The sequence below is a fragment of the Bubalus kerabau genome, chromosome 17 (genome assembly GCF_029407905.1).
Source record: "Bubalus kerabau isolate K-KA32 ecotype Philippines breed swamp buffalo chromosome 17, PCC_UOA_SB_1v2, whole genome shotgun sequence".
In the NCBI taxonomy this organism is placed as follows: domain Eukaryota; kingdom Metazoa; phylum Chordata; class Mammalia; order Artiodactyla; family Bovidae; genus Bubalus; species Bubalus kerabau.
The window spans coordinates 53056990-53083375 of NC_073640.1; the positions used below are offsets into that span (position 1 = coordinate 53056990).

General features: G+C 57.5%; 1 protein-coding gene across 3 annotated transcripts in view; it reads left to right on the forward strand.

Annotated features, from left to right (window-relative positions):
* Window positions 1-2387: 2387 nt before the first annotated feature.
* LTBP4 (latent transforming growth factor beta binding protein 4) overlaps window positions 2388-26386 on the forward strand; it is a 29547-nt gene continuing 5548 nt past the window's right edge. The window contains exons 1-26 of one of the 3 annotated variants that reach the window (XM_055552371.1): window positions 2388-2418; window positions 6621-6679; window positions 6817-6974; window positions 7460-7569; window positions 12475-12666; window positions 12818-13065; window positions 13142-13244; window positions 13600-13674; window positions 13770-13892; window positions 14432-14596; window positions 15792-15941; window positions 16068-16175; window positions 16733-16864; window positions 16949-17074; window positions 17829-17954; window positions 18743-18985; window positions 19725-19850; window positions 19939-20058; window positions 20908-21036; window positions 21256-21381; window positions 21674-21796; window positions 22035-22166; window positions 23329-23460; window positions 23540-23665; window positions 24879-25025; window positions 26086-26352. In XM_055552371.1, the coding sequence (XP_055408346.1) occupies window positions 2403-2418; window positions 6621-6679; window positions 6817-6974; window positions 7460-7569; window positions 12475-12666; window positions 12818-13065; window positions 13142-13244; window positions 13600-13674; window positions 13770-13892; window positions 14432-14596; window positions 15792-15941; window positions 16068-16175; window positions 16733-16864; window positions 16949-17074; window positions 17829-17954; window positions 18743-18985; window positions 19725-19850; window positions 19939-20058; window positions 20908-21036; window positions 21256-21381; window positions 21674-21796; window positions 22035-22166; window positions 23329-23460; window positions 23540-23665; window positions 24879-25025; window positions 26086-26352 (3562 nt within the window). In that variant the 5' untranslated portion in view covers window positions 2388-2402. Of the gene's footprint in view, window positions 2419-6620; window positions 6680-6816; window positions 6975-7459; window positions 7570-8757; window positions 9065-12474; window positions 12667-12817; window positions 13066-13141; window positions 13245-13599; window positions 13675-13769; window positions 13893-14431; window positions 14597-15791; window positions 16176-16732; window positions 16865-16948; window positions 17075-17828; window positions 17955-18742; window positions 18986-19724; window positions 19851-19938; window positions 20059-20907; window positions 21037-21255; window positions 21382-21673; window positions 21797-22034; window positions 22167-23328; window positions 23461-23539; window positions 23666-24878; window positions 25026-26085; window positions 26353-26386 lie in introns of those variants that run through there. The other 2 variants (XM_055552369.1, XM_055552368.1) reach the window with 2 other exon arrangements.

A 26386-nucleotide genomic window follows, 5' to 3' on the forward strand; every position in this document is an offset into this window, starting at 1 on the left:
CAGTACTCTTGCCTGGAGAATCCCATGGACGGAGGAGCCTGGTGGGCTGCAGTCCATGGGGTCGCTAAGAGTTGGACATGACTGAGCGACTTCACTTTCACTTTTCACTTTCATGCATTGGAGAAGGAAATGGCAACCCACTCCAGTGTTCTTGCCTGGAGAATCCCAGGGACGGGGGAGCCTGGTGGGCTGCCATCTATGGGGTCGCACAGAGTCGGACACGACTGAAGCGACTTAGCAGCAGCAACAACAGCAGCAGGGAAAGGGTGAGAGAGATGCAGTACCCCATCAGGTCCCTGGCTGTAGATTCAGGGACATCTGTCTCTCTCAGTTTAAGTGAAGAAGGGGAATTCGTTTACACTCTGGCTTCAGGCATGGCTGGATCCAGGGCTCAAATCCTCATCCGGAATGTCTTTCCATCCTTTGGCTTTCTTCTCCTCTGAGATCATTCTCAGTCAGGTTTTCCCCGCTCTGTGCCAAGATGACTCCACATAGCTCCTTAGCAACTTTTTGTCTCTGTTGTTGTTCAGTCTCCAAGTCGTGTCCAGCTCTTCATGACCCCATGGACTGTAGCACGCCAGGCTTCCCCGTCCCTCACCATCTCCCAGAGTTTGCCCAAGCTCATGTCGATTGAATCCGTGATGCTATCCAACCATCTCATCCTCTGTCACCCTCTTCTCTTTCTGCCTTCAATCTTTGCCAGCATCCGGGTCTTTTCCAATGAGTTGGCTGTTCACATCAAGTGGCCAAAGTATTGGAGTTTCAGCTTCAGCATCAGTCCTTCCAATGAGTATTCAGGGTTGATTTCCTTTAAGATTGACTGGTTTGATCTCCTTGCTGTCCAAGGGACTCTGAAGAGTCTTCTCCAGCACCACAGTTCAAAAGCATCAATTCTGCAGCACTCAACCTTCGTTATGATCCAGCTCTCATATCCATACATGACAACAGTCATGTCTCTTTGTAGCAGCAGAATCACAGGATTGATCCTCACTGGCTTAAACTGAATCGGCTGGCCATTCCTGAAGCAATCATTGTGTCTTTCCAGGGATCATGTACCCTCACAAGCCAGGCAGTGAGGTCAGCCCCGTGCTGACAGAGTTCCTTAAAGGTGAATCAGGACACTATTACCACAAACGGGGATGAATAGGTACAGGCTGGCAGAAACACAGCTGTCGGCTAGGTGACATTTGTGCCCCAAACCTCACTGCTGCAAACACCTTGCCCATCCACATCCCCGGCTGCCCAGTCTTTACCCCTCTCTTGTTTACAACAGAGAAGGTGTGTAGGATGGCATCAGCTTGCCCCAGCCTGACATCCTTGAGGTTTTCCTCCAGATAATACCTATTCCTCTGGCAGCTCCTCAGGAAAGTTTTCTGCATCTTTTCCTTGGGTCAATGAAAAAAAGAGAAAGTAGGCCAACTAAGAACAAGGGATTTTAGAGCGTGCTAGTTCTAGAAGTCCAGGGTTTCTGGGATGCCAGAACTTCTGTACCTTGGCAGGATGTTAGGAGATCTAGAACACAGGAATATTCTGTAGTGTTAGTGCATGAACAGTATTAGGCTTCTCCCCTGCCTATCAAAGAATCCACACTGCAGAAGTTTCTGAAAAACAACCTGGAAATTTGACGATTCTAGAACAGAAGAGTGCTCTAGAATGCCTATCCCAGTAGGAATAAGTTTTACAAGCCAGAGATTCTAGAATGCTGAGAATTGTAGAACACAGAAAAGAATCTGGATTATTAGGAAATCTAGAGCATAGTGGTATTCTGGAATGTCAACCCTTCTAGATCACTAGAGGTTTGCTTTGCATTCTAAGAAATCCATAATGTCAATGGGCTCTGGATTGCCAGAGAATCTAGAACATGAGCCCTAAAAGATGAGTGAGTCTAAAACATGAGTGTTCTGGAATGTCTGTGCTCTAGAATATGCGGGTATTTTGTGATGCTCATAGAGCTGGAATATTGAGAGAGTTTTTTTCCATGCCAGGGAATTCAGAACACTGTTTTGGGATACTAGTGATCCTAGAACTGAGGGTGAGAATGTCAGAAAATCTAGAATACTAAAGAGATTTGTTTGTTGTTGTTTTTAATACCAAGGTAAAACCCTGTGTGTGAGCACATACAATGGAGGAAGCTTCTGGAATGCCAGGACTCTAGAACTCTGAGAGATTCTGAAGGATTGAGATCAGATCAGGATCCAGGAGTGACATAGAAACAACCCTGGGGTTAGTAGCACCGATAGGGAGGGACTGGGAGCTGGGAACTCCAAATTCTGGGGGGAGGGGAAGCCAAAGCCATCCCCGGAAGTTGCAGTGGTGAGCCAGAGGCTGTTGCCTAGCAACGAGCATTGAAGATGCCCTGAATCCCAAGCAGAAGGGAGAAATTTCGGCAGCGCCCCCAGCAAATGCTCCAGCTACAGGGTAGGAGATGGGGAGGGGGGCAATGGGAGCAGGGCCACATCGTCCTGCAGGGCCGTGTCAGCAGGGATCATGGGAGCCACACGAAGACAGGGACACAGCCCACAGCACATTCAGTGGGCAGAGCCGGGCACTCCATCATTGAGCAGGGGCAGCCCGCGGACGTCCCTGAATGGGGCCTGAGTGCCATCATTCCTGCTCCAAGAGGCTGTGTGTCCTGGACAGTGTGTGAGCCCAGACTTCTGGGTGGCAGTGTTGGGTGGAGACTGTGGGTGGTGGTGACGGGTGCATGTGTCTGTGTGAGTCAGCCCGTATGCCTCAAGGTAAGGAGGGAGGGTGAAGAGACCCCCTGTCCCCCTTGCACACCCCCTGGAAGAAAGAGCAGGAGTCAGGGATGAGGTTGAAGCTGAATTGATTGCTGTTCTTAGTCTGGGGTCAGCCCTTTGGTCAGGCCTGGTACCCTGTGTGGGTGGAGCCTGGGATCTACTCAGGGTGGGGCTAAGGCTACAGAACTGGAAACCTTAGGGTTTGGAACCCCTGGAGGGGCAACAAGAAGTCAGTAGGGTTTGGCACCCTAAGTGTGGGGACTCAGCCTAATTCTTGTGGGAAAGGATTTGGTCTGAAACTCAGAGGAGAAGGGATGGGGAACTGGGGTTCAGGCTCTAAAGCGCTGATGCCTTTGGGAGAAGAGAGGGTTTTTAATTCCAAGAAAAGTGGAGCCTTGAATTTATAATGAAAGGACTGGGCTGGGCTTGAGACCCTCTGAGTTGGAGGGTTGTGAGCAGGGCTTGGAGCCCTAAACCCACTAAAGTGGGAGCAGGTGGGGACTAAGGCCCCTTGTGGCTTGGTGCTCCCAGTGGTAGAGGTCCCTAGAAAGGGAGGGGACTGGAATTCTTTTTTTTTTTTCTTTTAATTTTATTTAGTTTTGACTGTGCTGGGTCTTCATTGCTGCATGGGCTTTTCTCTAGTGAGGCATGGGGTCTATAGCATGTGACCTTCAGTAGTTGCTGCATATGGACTCAGTAGCTGCAGTTCCCAGACTCTAGAGCACAGGCTCAATAGTTGTGGTGCACGGGCTTCGCTGCTCCGAGGCATGTGGGATTTTCCTGGATCAGGGATCAAATCCGTGTCTCCTGCTTTGGCAGGCAAATTCTTTACCACTGAGCCACCAGGGAAGTCCCAGGACTAGAATTCTTTAAGGAGAAAAAGTCTGCAATTCTGGGAGTAGGCTCTCAGCTTTTAAAAATTCAGTCAGGGAAGTGTGTGTGGTACCCTCTGGGGTGGGGGGGTTAAGAGGGGTACAAATAGGGGAGCAGAGCCAGGGGGAGCCCTCTGGAAGGGAAGCAGAGTCTGTGAATTAGGGGCCCAGCCATGGTCCTGTGAGAGGCAGAGGCTACAACTTTCCTAGGAACAAGCTATTGTTTGTCAAGCCTGGAACCCCTGAAACACAGGGCCTTGAGAAGGGGCCAATCCTGTGGGAGGGTGTAGAGTCGGGGTACCGTCCGGGGGGCGGGACCTGGAGCTCGGAGCAGCATTAGAATTAGCCCCCGGAATCCTGAGTCTCTCGCGTGAGAACTGGGCACCCGTGGGTTCTTCCGGAATCTACCCCCGTCGGGGAGCAAATTCTGATGGATTTCTCCCAGGACTGTGAGCCGAGAGATGAGGTCTTCCAGCGGGAGTCTAGTTTAGGGGAACCGGGCTTCCTAGGTGGCTCAGCGGTAAAGAATCTGCCTGCAAACCAGGAGATACAGGAGACGCAGGTTCTATCCCTGGGTGAGGAAGATCCCCTGGAGGAGGGCATGGCAACCCACTCCAGTATTGTTGCCTGGAGAATCTCATGGACAGAGGAGCCGGGCTGGCTACAGTCCATAGAGTCTCACAGAGTCGGACACGACTGAAGCCACTCAGCAAACTTTCACGCCTACCACCTACGCATCGACTAAGAGGAGCCCCAGCAGCTCCACACTTGGGGCCTCTCCTTTAAGACAGGATTCACTGAGCCAGTACCCTCCTAGGGGCACTGAAAATTCCGGGCCCCAGCGCCCCCCGCCCGGCACCTGTCCACGTAGCCCCTCCCCTGTCGTCTCCTGATTGGCCGTGTAGGCAGCGCCCCCTGGTGGCACTGGGCTCTGATTGGCGGGAAGTTCGCAGCCCGCGACTGGGATTGTGGAGAAAATGAGTTGGCCTCCGGCGGGGGCGGGAGGCGGGGCAGCGCCGAGCCGGACCCGCTGGACAGACCGGCCGCCTGGAGCGCGACTCCACGCCGGACACGATGCGGCTGCCTGGCCCCAGCGGCCGCCGCCCCCTCCTGTTGGTGCTGCTGCTGCCGCTCCTTGCAGCCGCCGCCACTGCCGCCTCCGCCGCCGGCCCCAGCACCAGCCAGGCCGTCGAGGTCGCGGCGATCCCGGGCCGTCCGGCCGGGTAAGCCCCGCTGCGGCCCCTTCATCCTTGTACCCCCTCCACCCAATAAGTCTGGCGGTCCAGGAGGACCAGGAATTTCGGATTTAGGGGAACATGAACCCACTGCTTCGTGATAGGGATAAAGAACCAGAGCTCTTGGATTTATTAGGGCCCTCTTTTGTAGGGGTTAGAATCCGAGGTGTATTGAGGTTCTGGGCGGAGGGACTCCCCGCCGGTGCGGTAGAGACAGATGTGGCTCCAGAGAATTCTAGAGTCTATTTGGAGCAGAGTCCCAGTTTATATAGGGATGGGGCTTTGGGTTCTCCTAGGATGATAGATGGGTGGGGCCGAGCTGAGACGGGGTCCCCCAGGTTTCTGGGATGCTTAAGGAGGAAGAGTATGGGAGGTTATCAAGGCGCTTTAAGGAGGAGTTGAGACGTCCTGGTTTTCTGGGGTTTGGGAATTCTTTAATTAATAGAGACCTTTCCCTATAAGACTTGGAGTTTGGTGTTGATGGCGGAGGGGCTTGTGGGAAATTGTGCGGAGGTGGGGTGGGGGGGTGCTCAGATTTCACGAGGGTTAAGGATGCTTTAGTTTCCTAGAATTAGAGGATTCCGGGGTTGAATGAGGTACCAGTGGTTTCGCGGCAAGAAATCCAGAATTTCGTATAGATTTGGGAGTTATAGCCACTCTTCCTGTCTACGGGTGACGAGATCGGAGGAAACAGTCTGCCCAGTACCCCCACCCCCCGCCCTGCGGCCCAGCGCTCCGTTACAAAGGCCCCGGGCTCCGCTCCCGCCTCGGTCTCTGCGAATACGTTTAGTAACCCGAGCCGCTCCGGGGGCGGGGCTGGGAAGGGGTTAACCCGGAGAAAAGGCGGGAGGGAATGACGGCAGGATCGGGGGTCAGGGAGGCTCCCACCCGGGCCACCCCCTTCTCTACCGGGCCCCACCCGTCTAAAAAGAGTCCATACGGCCGACATTCCCTTCGTAGCATCCCGCGCTGCTCCTCTCTCCTGACCTGCGCGCGCGCCCACGGCCCTCGTCCCCCTTAGCCTGGGGATAATGGATTTGTCTGGGGGGCCCCTGGGTTGCGACGCACTTGCGCCCAAGCTGAGGGCTCCGCCAGCCAGAATCGGAGACCCTCCCGGCGCGGAGATTCCTCCGAAGAACGACTCCTTCCTCGTGGTTAGGCGGGAAACTGAGGCCCAAAGACCAGGAGACTCTGGCTCCAGGACACACAGCGTGGAAGGGCAGGAACGGGCTAGAACTCAGACTTCGGGATTCTCAGTGCTGAGCTGTGGCTCCTGTATCCCTGTCCACCTCTGCACCCCGCTGGACCCACAGTCAAAAGAGGACTTCCCTCCCCAGCCGTTGAGGCCTGTGGACGTGGTGCCATCTGCCGGCAAACTGCGGGATGACGGCTGAGTCCAGGACAGGGACGTGCGGGGAGGGCGGGGTTCTAGATTCCCAGAGCCGGGTTGGAAGTGCCCTTAGAAATCCTCTCTGAGTCTCTCTCTTTTTCAAAAAAGACTTTAAAATGTCTTTTCCAATAATGCCTTACCCACAAACATTTCAGAAGGAAAATAAACGTGAAGTTGCTGTGACCTTTACCTAAACAAATTTGCCTCCCATTGTACAGATGGGGAAACTGAGGCATCGAGCGAAGTGCCTCAGATTGGTCACATATCAACCCCAAGCACCTTCCAGCCTTATCTTGGCTTCCCCTTCCCTATCTCCCATCGCTGTCCTTTGGGGAGTTCTATAGTGCTAGAGGCTGAGTGACTTCCATCCCTCTATTTATAGTGCTCCTGCTTGTCGCTGCTGTCCAAGCCGATCGCCCAGGAGAAGCCGCTGCTTTAGAGGTGGGTTCTTGTAGGCGTGGTATAGGTTGGAGGGGAAAGATAGGAGAGGCAGAGGAGCTGGGGGTCCCTTCCTCATCCCTCACTCCAGCTGGAGAGCTGGATGAAAGAAGAACTCGGTTGCCTCCTTTTCCACTTAGTCCCTGGCTGTCTCTGAAGCCTCCTGCAGGGTCCGGAGCTGCCGGCCCGAAAAGTGTGCAGGCCCTCAGCGTTGTCTGGCTCCAGGGCCCCCAGAGCTGCCGAGCGCCAGCCCCAGCGTGAGGAAGAGACAGGTGTCCCTTAACTGGCAGCCACTGACGTGAGTGTGTGACCCTCTCCTGCTAGATGCTCCCAATCCCGCCATTTCCAGCACATATCTCCCTGCTCCCTGGGTCTCCTTTTCCTTGCTCTCTCTACCAACTTGTGTCTCTGTTTCTATTTCTCCTTTTTTTGCCTATCGCTGTCTCTAGGTCTTTCAGTTTCTATCTCTCTGTCTCTGTCTCCGTGTCCCTCTCTCTCTATTGGTTCTTTGCATCTGTCTCTTTCTCTCATAGTTAGTTACCTGTCTCTTTCCTCTGTCTTCTCTCTCTCTCCCTCCCTCATCCTGGTTTCTCCCACTGACTTTGTTCTTCCTAGACTCTAAAGAATGTTCCAGGCCTGATCCCCAGAAAGAGATGGAAGGGGGATGCAGAGCCTCCACTGGAAGACCTCCTGATATAGGAGGTCCCTTCCAGCCGCGGGGGTTGGGGGGAGGGGGTCAGCCTAACCCCGGTGACAACTCCTTCTCTGCCCCCTCCCACCCAGGCTGCAGGAAGCCCGAGCCCTGCTGAGGCGACGGCGGCCCCGCGGGCCGGGGGCCCGGGCATTGCTGAGAAGGAGGCCCCCACAGCGCGCCCCTGCCGGCCAGTCCCGGGGTAAGAACATCCGCCCTTCCTCCGCCGGGTTGGGGGGGGGGGGCGGGGAGGCGGTGAAGGGGGATGGGGGGGTTCCGGGCCAGATAAAGCCGTCTGGTTCCCACGGTGCAGCCGCCGCCTAGCCGCCCCCCACTGTAGCTCAGCACCCCTCCCCAGGACTCAGCCCCCTCTAGGGACCCCGGCGTCCGGCTGCGAGAGGTGAGTCCGGGACAGGACTAGACGCGGGCCAGAGGCGCTGACCCGCGGGGGTGGGGCCAGGAAGCCAAGCGTCCGGGCTCCCCGCGGCCGAAGAGGGGGGCGCTGTCCCGGCAGAGAGCGCCCGAACTAGCCCAGACAACAAAAGCGATTGTGCGGGTTGGCGCCTGTCGGGTCACCGAATGCCCCAAATTGCGGGGCGGCTAGGGGCCAAAGGCCTCCCACTGCTCTCCCGACCCTCCTCCCCATCTCCTCCTGCTCCAGCTCTCAGCCCCTGGGCTAGCACACCCCCTAGTCTCCGCTACCCTCAAAAGTCTCCCTCCTGCTGTGGCCTTCAGCCCAGATGTGTCCCCTCCTCCCTAAAGTCTTCCAGATGTGGGCCTTCCGCCAGATGTGAGGACCCCCGCCCACCATCTTCCTCCACCGTTTCCCCTAATCCATTCTGACTTCTCCTCCCAGGTGTGAGGGTCCCGGTCAGATGTGACTGCGTCCTCATGTGGGCCCCTCCAGCGTCCTGCCCACCAGGCAGACCCCCAATCACTTCGTGTGCCCAGGTGCACCGACCCTTCTCCTCCCACCCCCCAGATGTGCCACCTGGCTGCCCAGATGTGCCATGACAATCGCCTACTCAGATGAAGCCCCTGTCTCTGTGACTGAGGCGGGGACAGCCTTTAGCCTTCTCCCCAAATGCGGCCCCCACTACTCTTTCCTCTTTAAAGACTCAGCTCGGTCTGGGATGGGGTGCGGGGGGGACCGGCCCGCCCCCACCTGTTCCCTTCCCCGCCGCTCCCCTGCGGGCCCCATTCACTTGTTGATGCGGGGCGGAGGCAGAGGGGGCGCCCCCCTCCCCGCTCCGAGTCTAGCGCCCAGCCTGCGCGCCTCTGGCTGCGCGCCCAGCCCCACGCGCCCCCGCGCGGCCGCCGGGGAGGGAGTGGTGGGGAGGGGGGGCCTGAGCGGGGGCGCGGCCGCCCTCCCCCGCGGGCGGGCGGGCGCGGCCGGGCCCCTCGGGCGGGCTGGGGCGGCGGCGCGGCGGAGCGCGGCGCTGCAGCCATGGCGGGCGGCGCGCGGCTGCTCTGGGTGTCGCTATTGGTGCTGCTGGCGCTGCTCCGGCCGCAGCCCGGGCTAGGTCGACCCCGAGAGCGCCTCCGCGTGCGCTTCACCCCGGCCGTGTGCGGCCTGAGCTGCGTCCATGGGCCCACCGGCCCCCGCTGCACCCCGACCTGCGCGCCCCGCAACACCACCAGCGTGGACAGCGGCGCGCCCGGCGGGGCGGCCCCGGGGGGACCCGGCTTCCGCGCCTGTGAGTGCGGGGTGGTGGTCCCGAGGGAGGGGTTCCCGGGGGGAGGTGGAGGATCCCTGGGGATGAGGGAGACAGTCCCCAGGAAGAGGGATCCCAGATTCCTTGTGCCAGAGTGCTGGGGGATCCCCGGCTTATTTGAGGAAGAGAGCCTCAAATTCCTGGCTTTTGGGGTTGGATCCTGAGAGTCTTGATTCTGCAAGCAGTGAGGGTTCTCAGGGACCTGTGGTGTCCCATGTGAGGCGACGGGGGCTGACTTTCTTACCTTTGAGTCAAAGTGGGGAATCTCAGAATTGAGGGGCTCCGGAACTTGGGGGAAAGGGGTCTGAATCCTGCGACTGTGAGCAGGGGTCCCCAGAGTCCAAGGGAAAGTTCCAGGGCCTTGAGAAGCGGTTTTCCGTTTCTGCTTCTTTGGGTGGGAGGCATTAGGAAAGTCTAGGATGGAAGTGCCTGTGAGGAGGGGGATTGGGGTGTGGAAAGTCGATCCTGAGAGCTGAGAGGAAAGGTGTTCATAGGAGGGTCTCTGCAAGACCCTGAGTTGCAAGGGTCGCACGTGGAAGAGCAATCCAACAGGCGGTCTAGGGGGAAAGGCGCCCCCTGGGGGGCAGAGGGGACAGGAGGGTCTGCGCACCAGGCTCTTCTAGAGATGGAGAGCCCTGGTGGGGGCGGGGGGAGCCAGGTGAGGTAGGGGTAGTGGGCCACCTGTTGGCTCCGGGACGTGATGGTGGGTGGGCTCTCAGAGTCTGGGCCTACCTGCCCCCAGTCCCGGAGGCCCTCTGGAGTGGGGAGTGGGGGCCCCTGGCGCCGAGAACTCGCCCAGCCTGGCCCCCGGCCAACCCAGCCCTGGCCGGCGTGAGCTCATCTCTCGCCGGAGCCCCCGCCCGCTGCCACTCCCTCTCTCCACCCCTTCCTCCCTCTTTCCCTCACTCCCTCCCGGCCCAGCCTCAACGGGCCTCTGCCAGGCGCCGTGCCCAGGCGGGTGCCAAGCCCCTGGAGGCGCAAGGAGGGGACTGCGAGGGGCGGAGCGGGGGGCTGACCTCGGGAGGACCTCGATGTCCTCAGCTCCTCAACCCTCCAGGGGTGTGGGACATGGAGTTGCTTGTGCCCATCTAGCGGCCCGCCCTGGGTGTGGGAGCCCTCAGGGAGCTGGATGGGGGTGGGGGGGCTACATTCAGGACAAGAGAAGACAAAGCAGTATCTTTGATGGCTCGGAAATGCCCCCTCCCCCGACCGCTGCCCCCCAACAGAGACTCTTCTTATTTTAGAAACTTCATTCCTAGTTAAGCCTTTCCTAAGCCTGCCACTTAATTAAGGACCCCTCTTAGAGCACCCTGGAGTCCTGGCCTGAGCCCCCTAACTAGGGGAGCCAGGAATCTCTGCCCTCAGTCCCTATGCCCCTCCGCACCGCTATCAACAGACTCCAGAGACCAGCCCCTTCAGTGAAATTCCCGCCCATTCTTCTGATGTAATCGCCCCAAACTGCACCCCTCACCAGAGAACTCTAGTTTTGTCCCTCTGCTACTCCTCCCCACTTCCAGGGGAAACCCCAGATTACAAAGGCTGTACAGTGATAACTACTCTAGCTGAATTCCCTTCCTGAAAAAGTTTCCCGTTTTCTTCTATTTCCAACTGAATCCCGTCAGAGATCCCTGATTGCTGGGTATCCAAGTCCTTCTCTCCCAGCTGACACCCTCCCCCAGAAACTTCTGATTCCTCTATTTCCAGAAAAACCCAAAGTTGGTCTTGATCAGCTGATTCTCCCAAGAGGACTCCAGATACTGTGCTCCCCTCAAGCAGCCATTAATCTAAAGACTGGGCACCTTATCCCTTAGCTGAGAGGGAAGCGGGTATTCCACAATATCTTAGAATCTTCTCAAACAGCTGAGGCTCTCATGTGCTGGAAAGAATTCCACTACTCCATCTCCACCTTGCTCTAAGCACCTTCAAATTGGCCGTTCCTTCTAAGTCACTAGAGTCCTGTTAGTAAGGAACTCTCCCCAAAAGGACTAAAGAGGTTCCTTCTGCCTCCGTTTCCTCTGGGATCGGCTCCCTTTCTGTTCCAGAAACCTCCTGAGGTCTTCGAACGGCGGAGTGCTACCTTCTAACTGATCTCTTCCCAGGAGTCCAGTCTCCGTACCCTTATAAGTTGAGGGGGCTCCCTCTATGTTTTCCTGTCTCCAGTGTGTGGCTCAGAATCCCACACACGCCTTTCTGGACGGCCCCGGCCGCCTGCCCCCTCCCTCCCCTCCGCACAGCTGTCTCCAGCTGTTCTCGGCAGCCCCAGGGGAGAAAGGGAGGGGGGGTGCCCTCGCAGGATGTGTCCGGCCTTCTTTGGCTCAGCGGGCCCGGGGCTCCCCCAAGGGTCCAGAACGAGGAGCCGCCGCCCTGCCCCCGCCGCACCCCTCTCTTTGTTTACCCCGCCGCACAGCTGGCAGTGCCCCGCCCCAAGGTGGCCCGAGGCCCAACGAGGACGCGCACAGGGGAGAGCAGGCGCGTTCCCGTTGGCTCCGCCCCGGGCTACCGGAGGCGGGAAGTCAGAGCTGGAACCGGGGAGCCGGAGCCAGAGGGGAGGTGGGCGGAGACAGAGCGCGGGGATGTGGGGCTAGGACGCGCAGATAGCGGGGAGGTGGGATGAGAGGAGCGCGGGCGAGCGAGCCAGGGCAAACTAACGTGAGGAAGGGAAGGTGGGTGGGGCTAAACGCAGCAGGTTAGACGCCTCGATGGGCGGGGTTTGCAATCAGTGTAGAAGAACGCGATGTGGGCGGGGCGCATAGAAGCGAGAGGCGGGGACGGGGCGGGGAGAAACGGACAGCCTGTGGGCGGAGCTTGAACCGGCCGCCCGGGGTGCAAACGTGCCTAGAATGGTAAGGAGACAGAGTTGCGAGCACGGGATGGTGCCAAGGAGTGACTGAAGTGTAGTTTTAGTCAATGGAAGTGACAAGCGCTAGGTCTGACGGGGCTGGAACAGCAAAAGATGGGCAGGACTAAATGCGAAGGCACGAGTTAGAGTGGGCGTGACTGAGCCTATAGGCGGGGCCAACACTATCTGGGCGGGGCTAGTAAGCCTCGGACTCTGCCGGAAAGTGGGACTTGAGAGGGAGGGCGGGGCGATATGAAAGTGAAGGAGGAGCTTGGGGGCGTGGCAAGTGGACTCAGAGGGCGGGGCTACACCTCCAGGACCTGGACCCAGCCAATGCCAGTGGTCAGGGTTAGTGAGATGACGCAAGACGACTCAAGGGTGAACGACTTAGAACTGAGTGATACCTTTGATGGTGTAGTTATAACGTTAGGGGTTGAGCTAGTGAGGGGGGTGTAGTTATAACGTTAGGGGCTGAACTAAGTGAGGGTGCTCTCGTCCCAAGGGAGGCTGCAAGGAGGGTTGCCGACCCTGAGTGTCCTCGCTCTTTCCCCAGTCCTGTGTCCCTTGATCTGTCACAATGGAGGAGTGTGCGTGAAGCCTGATCGCTGCCTCTGTCCCCCGGACTTCGCTGGCAAGTTCTGCCAGTTGCATTCATCGGGCGCCCGACCCCCGGCCCCGGCCATGCCAGGCTTCACCCGCTCTGTGTACACCATGCCGCTGGCCAACCACCGCGATGATGAACATGGTGAGAGTGCGGCCAGAGTTCCCTCCGTACCCTCTACCACCTCGTCGTTCCTCTGACTCCCATGTTTCCTTCTGTCTCCTGAGTACCCTTCTCCATCGCGCCCTTTTCCCGCATTCCTACTCGCACTTTGCCCCGCGGTGCCTCTCTCCAGGCGTGGCGTCTATGGTGAGCGTCCACGTGGAGCACCCGCAGGAGGCGTCGGTGGTGGTGCACCAGGTGGAGCGTGTGTCCGGCCCTTGGGAGGAGGCGGATGCCGAGGCAGTGGCGCGGGCGGAGGCGGCGGCACGGTCGGAGGCGGCAGCGCCCTACACAGTGCTGGCACAGAGCGCGCCGCGCGAGGACGGCTACTCGGACGCCTCGGGCTTCGGTTACTGCTTTCGGGAGCTGCGCGGAGGCGAAGTGAGAGGAGGCCGGTGGGGAGGGGCCCGGAGCGTGCCACCGCGCGGGGGCGCGCTCACCCTACACTTCCCCACAGTGTGCGTCCCCGCTGCCCGGGCTCCGGACGCAGGAGGTGTGCTGCCGAGGGGCCGGCTTGGCCTGGGGCGTTCACGACTGTCAGTCGTGCTCGGAGCTCCTGGGTAAGCCCCAGGATGTCCCCAAGGTGCTCGGAGCTGGGGAGGACTGAGAACCCTGCCGCTCCCTGTACTCTGCCCGTAGAATGTACCCTTACACGAATTCTAGCCACGCCTATCCCGTTGTGGGGATCCTTTCCAGTCTAGACCCACCCATATCAGCTGGGACCATCCATCCCACTTTCTGACTTTGGCTAGCTACCCTGTTCTTACCCGACCTTCACGCCATTCGCCAACCTAAGGCTGACCTTGCGCTCAAACCACACTGAACACCTTTTAGTTCCTGACACCCCATTTTTGTCCCCGCCCACTCCATTCTCGCTCCTCCCGCCCCTGGCCCACCCCTCTCCTCTCTCCACAGGTAACACCCACCAGGGGGGCGCCCCAGAGGGGCCGTGTCCAACTGGCTTTGAAAGGGTTAATGGGTCCTGCGAAGGTGAGCTGGAGCAGGGGTGGGAAGAGCTCGGGTCTAGGGAAGGGGCTGGCGGGGAGCTTGCCCTGATGCCTCTGGGATCACCCCATTCCTCGTAGATGTGGATGAGTGCGCGACTCGAGGGCGCTGCCAGCACGGAGAGTGTGCAAACACGCATGGCGGGTACACTTGTGTTTGCCCCGACGGCTTTCTGCTCGACTCGTCCCGCAGCAGCTGCATCTGTGAGCCGCCAGGGTCTGAGGCTGGCCCCGTGTCCACCCTATCCTCATGGCCGAGCATCCCTGGGTCTACTTACTTAGGGAATTACTTAGACCACACCCTCCCAGATCCTTCCAGATTCCCTGGTCCGTCCCCCGCCCCCCAATCACTCGTACCTCCCCTTCCGCGCATCTTAGACTCTCAGACTCTCTGGAGCCTCTTTGGCTCCTCTAAGAACCCCTTAAACCTTTTGAACTCAGATCTCCAGACTTTGATCAGCTCCTCTCAAGCCCCAACATTTCCTCATCTCTCGCGATACTTCTTCAGATCCTGAGATCCTTCCCAGACCCCCTTTCACCCCCTCAGATTCTCCCCAAGCCCAGAACCCTTCTCAGACCTCTAGGCCCCCCGCGCCAGCTCTTCTTCAGACTCTCTCAGAGATTTCCCAGATGCCCTTCGCACCCACCGAGCTCTCCTTGGGACCATTCCCCTACCTTCCAGATCCCCTAGACCACTACACTGCCAACCCTTCCCTGAAGAATTTCCTCCCCGACCTCCCCAGCCCAACACGTGATCTCAGAGGCCAAGGGGCCGTGCTTCCGCGTGCTTCGAGATGGCGGCTGCTCACTGCCCATTCTACGCAACATCACCAAACAGATCTGCTGCTGCAGCCGTGTGGGCAAAGCCTGGGGCCGGGGTTGCCAGCTTTGCCCACCCTTCGGTTCAGGTGAGTGCCTCCTGCCTGTCTTTCTCGAGCATTTTTTTTTTTTTTTTTTTTTTTTTGCTTTCGTTCTCTCTGTTCGACTCTTTGCAACCCCTTGGATTGTAGCCCGCCAGGCTTCTCTTTTCGTGGAATTTCCCAGGCAAGAATACTGGAGTGGATTGCCATTTCCTACTCCAGGGGCTTTTCCCGACCCAGGGATCGAACTCGGGTCTCTTGTATCTCCTTCATTGGTAAAGTGGATTTTTTACCACTTTGGCCACCTTGGAAGCCTGCCTTTCTTTCAGTTCAGTTCAGTTCATTTCAGTTCAGTCGCTCAGTCTTGTCCGACTCTTTGTGACCCCATGGACTGCAGCATACCAGGCCTCCCTGTCCATCACCAACTCCCGAAGTTTACTCAAACTCATGTTCATTGAGTCGGTGATGCCATCCAACCATCTCATCCTCTGTCGTCCCCTTCTCCTCCCGCCTTCAATCTTTCCTGCCTTTCTTCAGAGTTGACGCAAATAGGCCTTCTAGGCTCCGCCCCCAGACTCTCCAATCAAGTTAGACCCTAGTCTTGGCCAAATCCCCGGCCTTTGAGACAACCTATCATCAGACTGGACTCCGCCTGGGCCCCCACCCCACCTTGGGCCACAACCACACCTGAGGCTTGCGACCTTGAAGTTAGGCTGTGTCCTACGAGCGTCACCCCCAGCCTCAACCTCTCATAGCCCTTGAGATAGACTGCTTGCCCAACTTTGTCTCGAGGCTTGGCCAAGTCCCCAGCTTCTGAGACACTGCCTCCTATCTAACTTCAGCTTTGAGCCCTGCCCAAGACACACCCCTCTCCGAGACACCTCCCTGGCAATCTTTTTCTGCATAAAACCAGATCCCACAATGGACCTGATTGGTTCCTGGCCTGTCCCTGTAGACACCAAACCAGACCCTGCCTTCAACTCCTGTCCCTGCCATCATCCCAAAGAGGGAAAAACATCCTTGGTCCCACCCTTAGCCTCTGAGATATCCCATTCTTTGCCAGGGTACCACCCCATCTCAGCATCCAAACCAAACCCCTAACACACCCCCAGGCCAAGCCTTCCCCACGATCAAGTCCAGACCCTCAACTCCCTCTTTTCTTTCTCTGTCACCACCCTTCCCTCTCATTCCCCCTACTCTCTTGCCCTTTCTCTGCCCATCTTTCTCCCTTTCCTGTTACCAGAGGGTTTTCGGGAGATCTGCCCAGCCGGCCCTGGCTACCATTACTCGGCCTCCGACCTCCGCTACAACACCAGACCCCTGGGCCAGGAACCACCCCGAGTGTCCCTCAGCCAGCCCCGTGCCCCACCCTCCACCTCTCGACCACCCTCAGGTGAGCTGGTTTCTGGAGGAGGGGGTGTTGTCTCCAAGGGGCTGCCCCAGGCTCACCAAAAAAAAGGGGAGATGATCAGGGACACCCAAATCAAGGTCTCCAATGCTGACACTCCTTCTTTACCAGGCTTTCTGCCCACTCATCGCCCAGAACCTCGGCCTGAGCCCCGGCCAGGTCCTGAGCTTCCCCTGCCCAGCATCCCTGCCTGGACTGGTCCTGGGATCCCTGAATCAGGTGTGGTAGAGGGAAATGAGGGCATTGATGGGGGGTATTACAGGCAAGAGTTCCAGGGAGGGAGGCTTCACCGTGAAGATTCTAGAATAGAACAAATAGGGATGTGACAGCCAGAGGGTGGGAAAAGATCAAGGTTTGCTGGATGGGGTGGTGTTTACACCAGGGCCTGGAGTCAGACAGGCCTGGGTGCAAATTCTCTGTCATTACTGTGAGGATTAAACAACCTGTCTGTGAAGTATCTAGGAGATAGTAAGTGCTCAGTTAATGTGAGACAAGTGATTTTCGTGGAGGACACTAAGAACATATTTCAGGCAGAGGACGGGATACTAAAGTAAAATATTAAAAAATGGAGACTTTGGGGTGGCAGTATGGGAGGATTCAGGCAGAAGATCTGATGAGAACATCGCATGATAGAGAAGGGCATCAGAGGGAGAACACTGGGTGTGCGGAGGGACACCCAGGAGGGTGTTTTAGGTAGAGGATCTGAGGGAATTGTACTGGGGTGAAAAGGACGGGATTCATACATGGGGGAACCCTGTCTCACTGGACCCCCGCAGGTCCCTCTGCAGGCGAGTGTCAACGCAATCCCCAGGTCTGCGGCCGCGGACGGTGCATCCCTCGGCCCAGTGGCTACACCTGCGCGTGCGACTCCGGTTTCCGGCTCAGTCCGCAGGGCACACACTGCATCGGTGAGCCAGGCTGGGTGGGGAGGATGGAGGCAGGGTGGGAGGCTGTACGCTGTCACCTCCTGACCAGCCCTTCTGTACCCTCAGACGTGGACGAATGTCGCCGCGTTCCCACGCCTTGTGCTCCCGGGCGCTGCGAAAACACGCCAGGCAGCTTCCGTTGCGTGTGCGGGCCGGGCTTCCGAGCCGGCCCGCGGGGTACGGAGTGTCTGGGTGAGAAATCCAGGCCCCACCCCAGCCAGGGTCTCGCTCCAGCTCTCCCTCGGGAGCAGTCCCCGCCCTCGCACGCTTTCCCACGTCCCTTCAGCCCAACTACTGCCTTGGCCTAGCCCCCGGCCCCGTCTCCAGTCTCCAGACCGGTTCCGGCCCCACCGCTGCCTCTTTCGCGACCTGCCCGCCCTTCCCGTCGGGGCGGGTCCCTGCCTTCTACTGCCTGGCCTTCTCTACGGCGCTGGGTCCTGGCCCCGCCCTTCCGTTGGCCCCGCCCCTTTCGTGTTCCAGACTAATGCCTGCCCTCTCCAAGGCCCGGCCCCTGACTCTCAACTGCTGTAACCCACCTCCTAACCGTGACTCGTGATTTCCGCCCTGTCACACCATTGCCCCATCCCCAATCCACCCCTTGCCCCCTCCTGCCTTCCCTTTTCTGGGTCTGCAAAGCTGCCCTTCCCGCCCTTGCCTTACCCAGTCCCTACCCTCCCCCAAATTGTCCCCCTCACGATTCTCCTCTCTGCCTCTGCCCAAGCTGGTTCCCCAACTCAGGTCCTGTCCTCACCGCTGAAGCTCCGCCGCAGCCTTAAACCAACTCCGAGCCCCTCTACTGCCCCTGGCTCCCGCTTCAGCCTGGCCCCTGCCCCAGCTTGACTCCGCCCCTGCTGTCCCCGGCCCCCCGCTCCCTGCCAAGCCGTCTGGGGGAGGGGAGGAGGCGGAGTGTCTGCCCCTGCCCCAGCCACCCTGTTTGTGCCCGCAGACGTGGACGAGTGCCACCGCGTGCCGCCACCTTGTGACCGTGGGCGCTGCGAGAACACGCCAGGCAGCTTCCTGTGCGTGTGCCCCGCGGGGTACCAGGCTGCACCCCACGGAGCCAGCTGCCAGGGTGAGGGACTGGGCATGTATCGGGGAAGGGAAGAGCAGCAGCGGTGCGGGATACTGAGCCAGAGCCAGGAGGCAGAGGGAAGCTGACTGATTCGAGACAGAGGCCAGGCTCTGAGAACCAGACGGGCAGCCTGGTTGGGGACTGAGAGGCCAAGTGACGGAAAACAGAAAGGCTGAGTCATGGAGGTTGGAGAAACAGAGGGAGGGGGTGGAGATGAAAGGGTAGAGTTATGAAGGACAGAGTTTAAGGAGGCCCGCTGATATGGACTAGAAAGAGTTCTAGGAAGCAGACAAGCAGCTTCATAGGGATTGAAAAAATAGAGGGCTAGAGGATGGAATGGCACCGCACTCCTGTACTCTTCCCTGGAAAGTCCCATGGACAGAGGAGCCTGGTAGGCGGCAGTCCATGGGGTCGCACCGAGTCGGACTCGACTGAGTGACTTCACTTTCACTTTTCACTTTCATGCATTGGAGAAGGAAATGGCAACCCATTCCAGTGTTCTTGCCTGGAGAATCCCAGGGACGGGGGAGCCTGGTGGGCTGCCATCTATGGGGTCGCACAGAGTCAGACATGACTGAAGCGACTTAGCAGCAGCAGCAGCAGAGAATGGAGGTAGGATGATGAGGGATAGGCTGGCAGAGTGATGAAGATGGAGAGACCAGGGATTAGGACAGGGTGGCAGGATGGTGCAGGGTGAAAGGTCAGAGCGATGGAGGTCAGGGAGACAGAATAGAGTATGGGGGGAGGGGCATAAAGGAGGTATGACCTGAGTCCCTTGTTCTGAGCAGATGTAGATGAATGTATCCAGAGCCCGGGCCTGTGTGGCCGAGGGGTCTGTGAGAACCTGCCTGGCTCTTTCCGCTGTGTGTGCCCGGCTGGCTTCCGGGGCTCCGCGTGTGAAGAAGACGTGGATGAATGTGCCCAGGAGCCACCGCCCTGCGGACCTGGCCGCTGTGACAACACAGTGGGCTCCTTCCACTGTGCCTGCCCTGCTGGCTTCCGCTCCCGAGGGCCTGGGGCGCCCTGCCAAGGTGAGGGGGCCAGGTCTAAAATCACTCCGCCCCCACTCTTTGCTGTGGGGACCGGAGAGAGACAGGTTTGGGGTGGGGCGTGGGGGCAGCAGAGAGGCAGAGGGATGAGATTCAGTGGAGGAAGACAGAGACAGAGGCCTGGGGAAAATGACAGGGTGGGAAGGGTCTGGCTCCAGAGTCTTTCCCCCTTTCTCCAAATATGAGGGTGTTCTCCAGTCCTCCCCCCTTTCTTGGATGATGCTCTTGTGCTTGTGGGCTTCTCCACTGGCTCAGCAGTAAAGCATCCACCTGCAATGCAGGAGATCATGTACAATGCAGAAGACACAGGTTTGACCCCTAGGTTGGGAAGATCCCTTGGAGAAGGAAATGGCAATTCACTCCAGAGTATTCTTGCCCAAGCTATCCCATGAATAGAGGAGTCTGGTGGGTTACAGTCTATGGGGTCGCAAGAGTCAGGCACAACTTAGCGACTAAACCACCACCTTGTGCTTGTGGGAACTCTCAGGAAGGGACAGGGCTGAGGCACAGAAGGCATCATGCGGGAGGTGGTGTCCTGGCCACTTCATGGCGGTTGGAGAGACCATTAATGGGGAAGCAGTGAAACGATCCGTTCTTCTGGCAGGAGGGGGCAGCTTGAGCAAGGTCCATGGCACTGCCTCCAGAGTGGAAAGTTGGGGTGGGTGGTGATGGTAGGGGGTCCAGGCCCCTTCTTCAGCCCCACTGGCCTCCTCTGCCCCAGATGTGGATGAGTGTGCCCGTAGCCCACCGCCCTGCGCCTATGGCCGGTGTGAGAACATGGAAGGTGGCTTCCAGTGCGTCTGCCCCACAGGCTTCCAGCCCAATGCTGCCGGCTCCGAGTGCGAGGGTGAGGCTGGGGAGGGAGGGAGGAATGTGGATGGATGAGGGGAGAATTGGGCCACTACTTCAAAGCCGCACTCTTGTCTGCTCCCCAGATGTGGACGAGTGTGAGAACCACCTGGCATGTCCTGGGCAGGAGTGTGTGAACTCACCTGGATCCTTCCAGTGCAGGGCCTGTCCTGCTGGTCACCACCTGCACCATGGCCGATGTACTGGTAAGATCAGGCCCTGGGTGTGACCTTGGACCTGCGTCATGACTCCTGACCGAGATTGTGACCCTTGACCTGACCTGCAGCCTTCTAACCTGGATCTCAGTCCCCTTACCTGGACCACAACCCCCAGAGCATGACTGCGATTCTTGACCTAGACTTGACCCCCCATCAGAGTGCAGTTTCTGATCTGGACCATGACCCTTGGCCCTGAATGTGACTTCTGCCTCTGTGATCAATGACCTTCAACTTGACTGTGACATTTGACCTTAGCTGTGAACACTGCTGATAACCCTGGGACCCCAACCCTGGTAGGAGTTGTGCCCCTCCTGTCCTCTGGCCCTGTTTTCGACCTGTGACCCCTAAACTTGACTGTGACATCTGGTCTAACCATAACTACCAACCATAACCCTGACCATAACCCCTGACTCTGTGTGATGCTTGACCCTGTCTTTTTCACTTCCCCTGCCCTTTCTCAGGGTCCCTTCTCTGGGACCTGATTGGGTTCATGATCTGGATCCCAACCCCTGACCAGAGACTCAGACCCCTGACTCATCAGAATGGCATCCAATTATCCTGCTTTATAATACCTGACCCCTTACCCTAACTAATGTCTGAACCCTGTCCCAGTCCCTTCACCTGCCCCTAGGATCCTGGCACAGGGAGTTCCCAGAAACCCAGACACAGGATCGCCCGAAGATGGTCCCCAGGATTAGGGAGCCCTGGTCTCCCTTACCCAGTTCTCCTGCTGACTCTTTACCTCACGTCCAACCCAAGACACTTCCCATCATTTCTTTCTGACCCTCATCCATGTGTCCTTAAGTAGAACCTCCTCTGAAATCCCCGTTCCCGCAGATGTGGACGAATGCAGTTCGGGCGCCTCCTGCGGCCCCCATGGTCATTGCACTAACACCGAAGGCTCCTTCCACTGCAGCTGCGAGCCAGGCTACCGGGCGCCAGCTGGTCGGCCCGGGCCCTGCGCAGGTGGGCTGGGTGGGGAAAGGGCTGGACAGCCTGGGAGTGGGCCCTGGCTTCCTGGACAAAGCCTGGTGGGGAGGTGGGAGCTGGACTAGGGGACTGTATAGGTGGAATTAAGAAACTGGCCGTCTGGGGCGTGGCTTGCGAGCAGGGTTGCTGCTTTGTAGGCGGGGCTTGGGTCCTGGGGCGGGTCTGGTGACCCAGTCTGAACTCTGAGTACCCTAGACGTGAACGAGTGCCTGGAGGGCGACTTTTGCTTCCCCCACGGCGAATGCCTCAACACCGACGGCTCCTTCGCCTGTACTTGTGCCCCCGGCTACCGGCCCGGACCCCGCGGAGCCTCTTGCCTCGGTCGGTACCCACGCCGGGCCTGAACCGGGAAAGAGTGGGGAAAGGGAGGGGCGGAGTTGGAGAGGAAAGGGGGAAAGGGCGAAGTCTGGATAAATTGGGCAGTGAATGGACAGGCTCGAGTCAAGCTCGTCGGGGAGGTGGGGCTTGCAGGAAAGGGAGGAGCCTAAGGCAGGTGGGGGAAGGCGTTAGAGTCTCGGAGCCGTAGGGGCGGGGAAAAGGCGGTGGAGGGGCGTGGTCTGGAATGTCAGGCGGAGAAGGAGACTGGCTTGCGGTTGCTGACACTGTCCCGCAGACGTGGACGAATGCAGCGAGGAGGACCTCTGCCAGAGCGGCATCTGTACCAACACCGACGGCTCTTTCGAGTGCATCTGTCCTCCGGGACACCGCGCCGGCCCAGACCTCGCCTCCTGTCTCGGTGCGAGGCCCCGCCCTGGCCAGATCCCTCTCTCCTCTGCCTCCTGGTCTACCCTATTTGTCTCCCTCTCTGCCTCCCCTCTGCTGCTTCCTCCTTCCCCCTTTCCAGCGTCTCCCGCCTCCCGCTTCTAACTCTGCTCTCCCCTCCTTGACTCCCCAACCTGTTCTCCTTTCCCTCCTTGCCACCCTTCTGCCCGCGCGCTGCTTCCCCCATCTGACTGCCCCGCCTCCTCCCTCAGACATTGACGAATGTCGGGAGCGGGGCCCTGCCTTGTGCGGGTCCCAGCGTTGTGAAAATTCCCCGGGCTCCTACCGCTGTGTCCGAGACTGCGACCCCGGCTACCACGCAGGCCCCGAGGGCACCTGTGACGGTGAGACCACTTCCCCCGCCCCCACGAAGAGCTTTCTCGATGACCAAGGAGGGGCTCCAGGCTTCACTTAACTCTCTCCCCATCGGTGGTGCAAAGAAGCTACTAGTGTGTCTTTACATTGTCTTAGTGGGGAGACAGGAAGCTGAGGGAAGACTCTTCTGTCAGGAAACAGACCAAACCTCGCTTCCAGAAGGAGCCCAGATTTGGGGGTAGCAGGGATGGTATGCAGGTCAACATTTTGTGGAACAGATGAAATGACTGTGAACTGCTTTGCGTTCTTGGGTTGCCAGAGCCCTGATTCATGGAAACCTAGTTTCATGGACCTCATTCACTAATTTCACAAGAATTCATTAAGCCCTACCGTGTGGGACACTGGCAGCAGAACAGGCAATAAGTCCAACAAAATCCCTGCCCATGGGACTTCCCTGGTGGTCCAGTGGGTTAGATTCTGCAGTCCCAATGCAGGAGGCCCGGGTTCGATCTGTGGTCAGGGAACTAGATCCCACATGCTGCAATTAAAGATCCCACATGCCACAATGAAGACCCAGCACAGCCAAGAGAAAACAAACAAAAAGATCTCTGTCCTCATGGAACTGATGTTTTAGCGGGGAGAGACAGACAATAAATATGTAAATAACTCTGATTCATCCAGCAAACGATTTAGGGGCAGCTACACCTGGGGATACAGCGAGGAACAGGACAGACACAAACCCCTGCCAACGTGGAGCTTGGATTCTAGGGAGGTGACAATCAGCATGCTAATAAATACATGGATATAAGAAGTTTAAGAAGGAAAGTAAAGCAGGATAAATGGACACAGAGGACAGGTTAGATAAGGGTTGGGGGGCTGGTTAGGGGGGCTTGACCTAGACTCTGGAGTGAAGCAAGAGAGGGAGCCATGCAGATAGCTGAGGGAAGAGTGTTCCTGACAAAGGGAACACCAAGTGCAAAGGTCCTGAGGTGGGGTCACATTTAGGCTATTTGAGAAATGGTAATGAGGCCTTGCCTGCCTTAAGAGGTATTGATGCTTGTTGGTCAGACTCGTAGAATACCAGATTCAGACACCTCTCAGGCATAGGAACTGGAAGCAGCACCAAAAACCTGTGAAATCAGGCCTGTGACTCCCCTTTCTTTCCCCTACGCCCTCCCCATGCTTTTGTAGACATAGATGAGTGCCAGGAATACGGCCCAGCGATTTGTGGAGCCCAGCGCTGTGAGAATACCCCTGGCTCCTACCGCTGCACGCCAGCCTGTGACCCTGGCTACCAGCCCACGCCAGGGGGCGGATGCCAGGGTGCGTGTCCCTGGGGCCGTGGGTGAGATGCGGAGGGGATAGAAGTTCCAGCCTCGGCCTGACTGTCTGGTGATTGCAGATGTGGACGAATGCCGGAACCGGTCCTTCTGTGGGGCCCACGCCATGTGCCAGAACCTGCCTGGCTCCTTCCAGTGCCTCTGTGACCAGGGCTACGAGGGGGCGCGGGACGGGCGTCACTGCGTGGGTACGGGGCTCCTGGGGGAGGGTGGGGCCAGAGGGTGGGGAAGAGGCTGGTCAAGCCCTGATCCTCTCCATAGATCTGAGTGCATGTAACCTTTAGAGGTATGGAATTTAGACCTTGGAATAGAAGATCATCTTCATGTCAGTCAGGAGTCCCTATTAACTCAGATTTTATTTGGGGTGTGCTTTAAAAATTCATGCATAAGGGAGTAGAAGTACAGTAACCTTAAGTGTATGTAAACATTTTTTCCCCAAACATTTACAAAAAAATGTTTGGCAGCACATGGGACCTTAGTTCCCCAACCAGGGACTGAAACCCTGTCCTCCACATTGGAATGCAGAGTCTTAACCACTGGGCCACCAGGGAAGTCTGCCAACATTTTATGAGAAAATTTTCTAAACATATGGCAAGTTAAAAGGCCTGTAGAGTGAATCTCTGCACAGCCATGACCTGCATTCTATTATCATTATACTTGTTTCCTCACATGTCTCTCCATTAATCCACCTAATTTTTTGGAGAGATTTAAAATTAAATTGCAGGCATCACTATATCACTCCCCCAAATTTTTCATGCATAATAATGCATATTATTAACCAGAGATCAATATGTGTTCACAGATATTTTTGAGGTTCATCTTACATACAGTGCAATGCATGATTCTTAATTATACATTCTCTTAGTTTTGACAAATATGAACACATCAGGCTTCATTTCTTTAAAGGGAATCAAAACTGTGAAGTTCAGGGAAATATTTGAACTTCGGGGATACGTGAATATAGGAATTGTAACGAGGCTAGCTGTCTCCCAGCTCTGCTATCCTCTATTGCATTTATCTTCATTCAGGCAGATTCTCTTTTCACAACGACAAAACGGGCCATCGCACCTCTGGCTAACATCCTCAGCTTGCCATCCCTAGCTACAGAGGGATGCTCTGAGTATTTCTAGAACAAGTCCCAGCACTGGCTTTGATTGGCCCAGCTGGGTCACTGCCTGTCTTTGACCCAGAGAAATGCTTCAATCTGCTTGACCTACTCAAAACACATGGGTTGAAAAATGGAGAAGCAGAGGGCTCCCATGGGGAAATCAGGGTTTGTCACTGGAACATAAGCAGAGGATGGGATCTGAGCCGTTAAAATGCTTGAAAGCTCAGACTTTGATGGAATTCCAGAAGTTTACCACTGTTGACTCCCTCTTCCATCTTGTCTCCTGCTGACAGATGTGAATGAATGTGAGACACTACAGGGCGTGTGTGGAGCTGCCCTGTGTGAGAATGTGGAAGGCTCCTTCCTCTGTGTCTGCCCCAACAGCCCTGAGGAGTTTGACCCTATGACCGGGCGCTGTGTTCCCCCTCGGACCTCTGCTGGTGAGACTGAGATCAAAGTCTACTTAACTGATGGCTGCTGGCCCCACAGGAAAGTAATGGGATCTAACCATTCCTGATGTGGACAGCTGCCATCAGTTAGATGCTGTTGTTTTAAACAACAAAAAACTGTAAAACACAGGAGTTAACCTAGGTGTGGGACTCAGTGTCAGAAGTAGATCCTGGTTCTGACTTGACCAGATTCCTCCATTCAACAAATGTTCACGGTGTTTAGGCCCTTTTCTGGGCACTGGGAACACAGTGCTGCTGCTGCTGCTGCTAAGTCGCTTCAGTCGTGTCCGACTCTGTGCGACCCCATAGATGGCAGCCCACCAGGCTTCCCTGTCCCTGGGATTCTCCAGGCAAGAACACTGGAGTGGGTTGCCATTTCCTTCTCCAATGCACGAAAGTGAAAAGTGAAAGTGAAGTCGCTCAGTCGTGTCCGACTCTAGCAACCCCATGGACTGCAGCCTACCAGGCTCCTCCGTCCATGCGATTTTCCAGGCAAAAGTACTGGAGTGGGGTGCCATCGCCTTCTCCGGGGAACAGAGTAGTGACCAGAAAAGACCACCCTGTCTTCAAGGGGGACAGATAGCTATATAGCCTGACAGTAATAATATAGAGAAATCAGGACTGTGATGGAGGCAACGGCCACGGGGTAGGTAGGGAGGAGAAGGCAGGTGAGAGAGGGGCTTGAGCGGTTCCACGTGGACAGGTTGTGGGGCTGCCTAGGTTGGGAAACAGTGTCTAGGCCTAGGTCTGAGTATGAAGATTCCCAGGCCGGTTTGGGATGTGTTGATTAGGAGGCCTTCAGGATGCCAGGGAAATGCCCTCTTCTCTGACCTGAACTGCAGGTGGGATGAGGGGCCAGATGCTTGGGAGAGGGAGATAGGGAGGCAAGAGGTGCAGAAACCAGAAGAGGCAAGAATGGAAGAGACCATGGCGGATCGATGGTGAGGGGTGTGGAGCCTGGTTCTGCCACACGGGGGCCTCAGTTTCCCCGTCCATAACGGAGGGGCTGGAGGCTCAGCCCGCACTGGGCTAAAGCCCCTTGTCTCCCCAGGTACGTTCCCAGGCGCACAGCCCCACGCACCTGCCAGCCCCAGTCTGCCGGCCAGGCCCCCGCCCCCACCCCCGCCCCGCCGGCCCAGCCCACCCAGGCAGGGCCCTGTGAGCAGCGGGCGCCGGGAGTGCTACTTTGACACTGCGGCTCCGGATGCCTGTGACAACATCCTGGCCCGGAACGTGACGTGGCAGGAGTGCTGCTGCACTGTGGGCGAGGGCTGGGGCAGCGGCTGCCGCATCCAGCAGTGCCCGAGCACCGAGACAGGTGGGCATGGGCCTCGGGGTGCATGCAGGGCTGA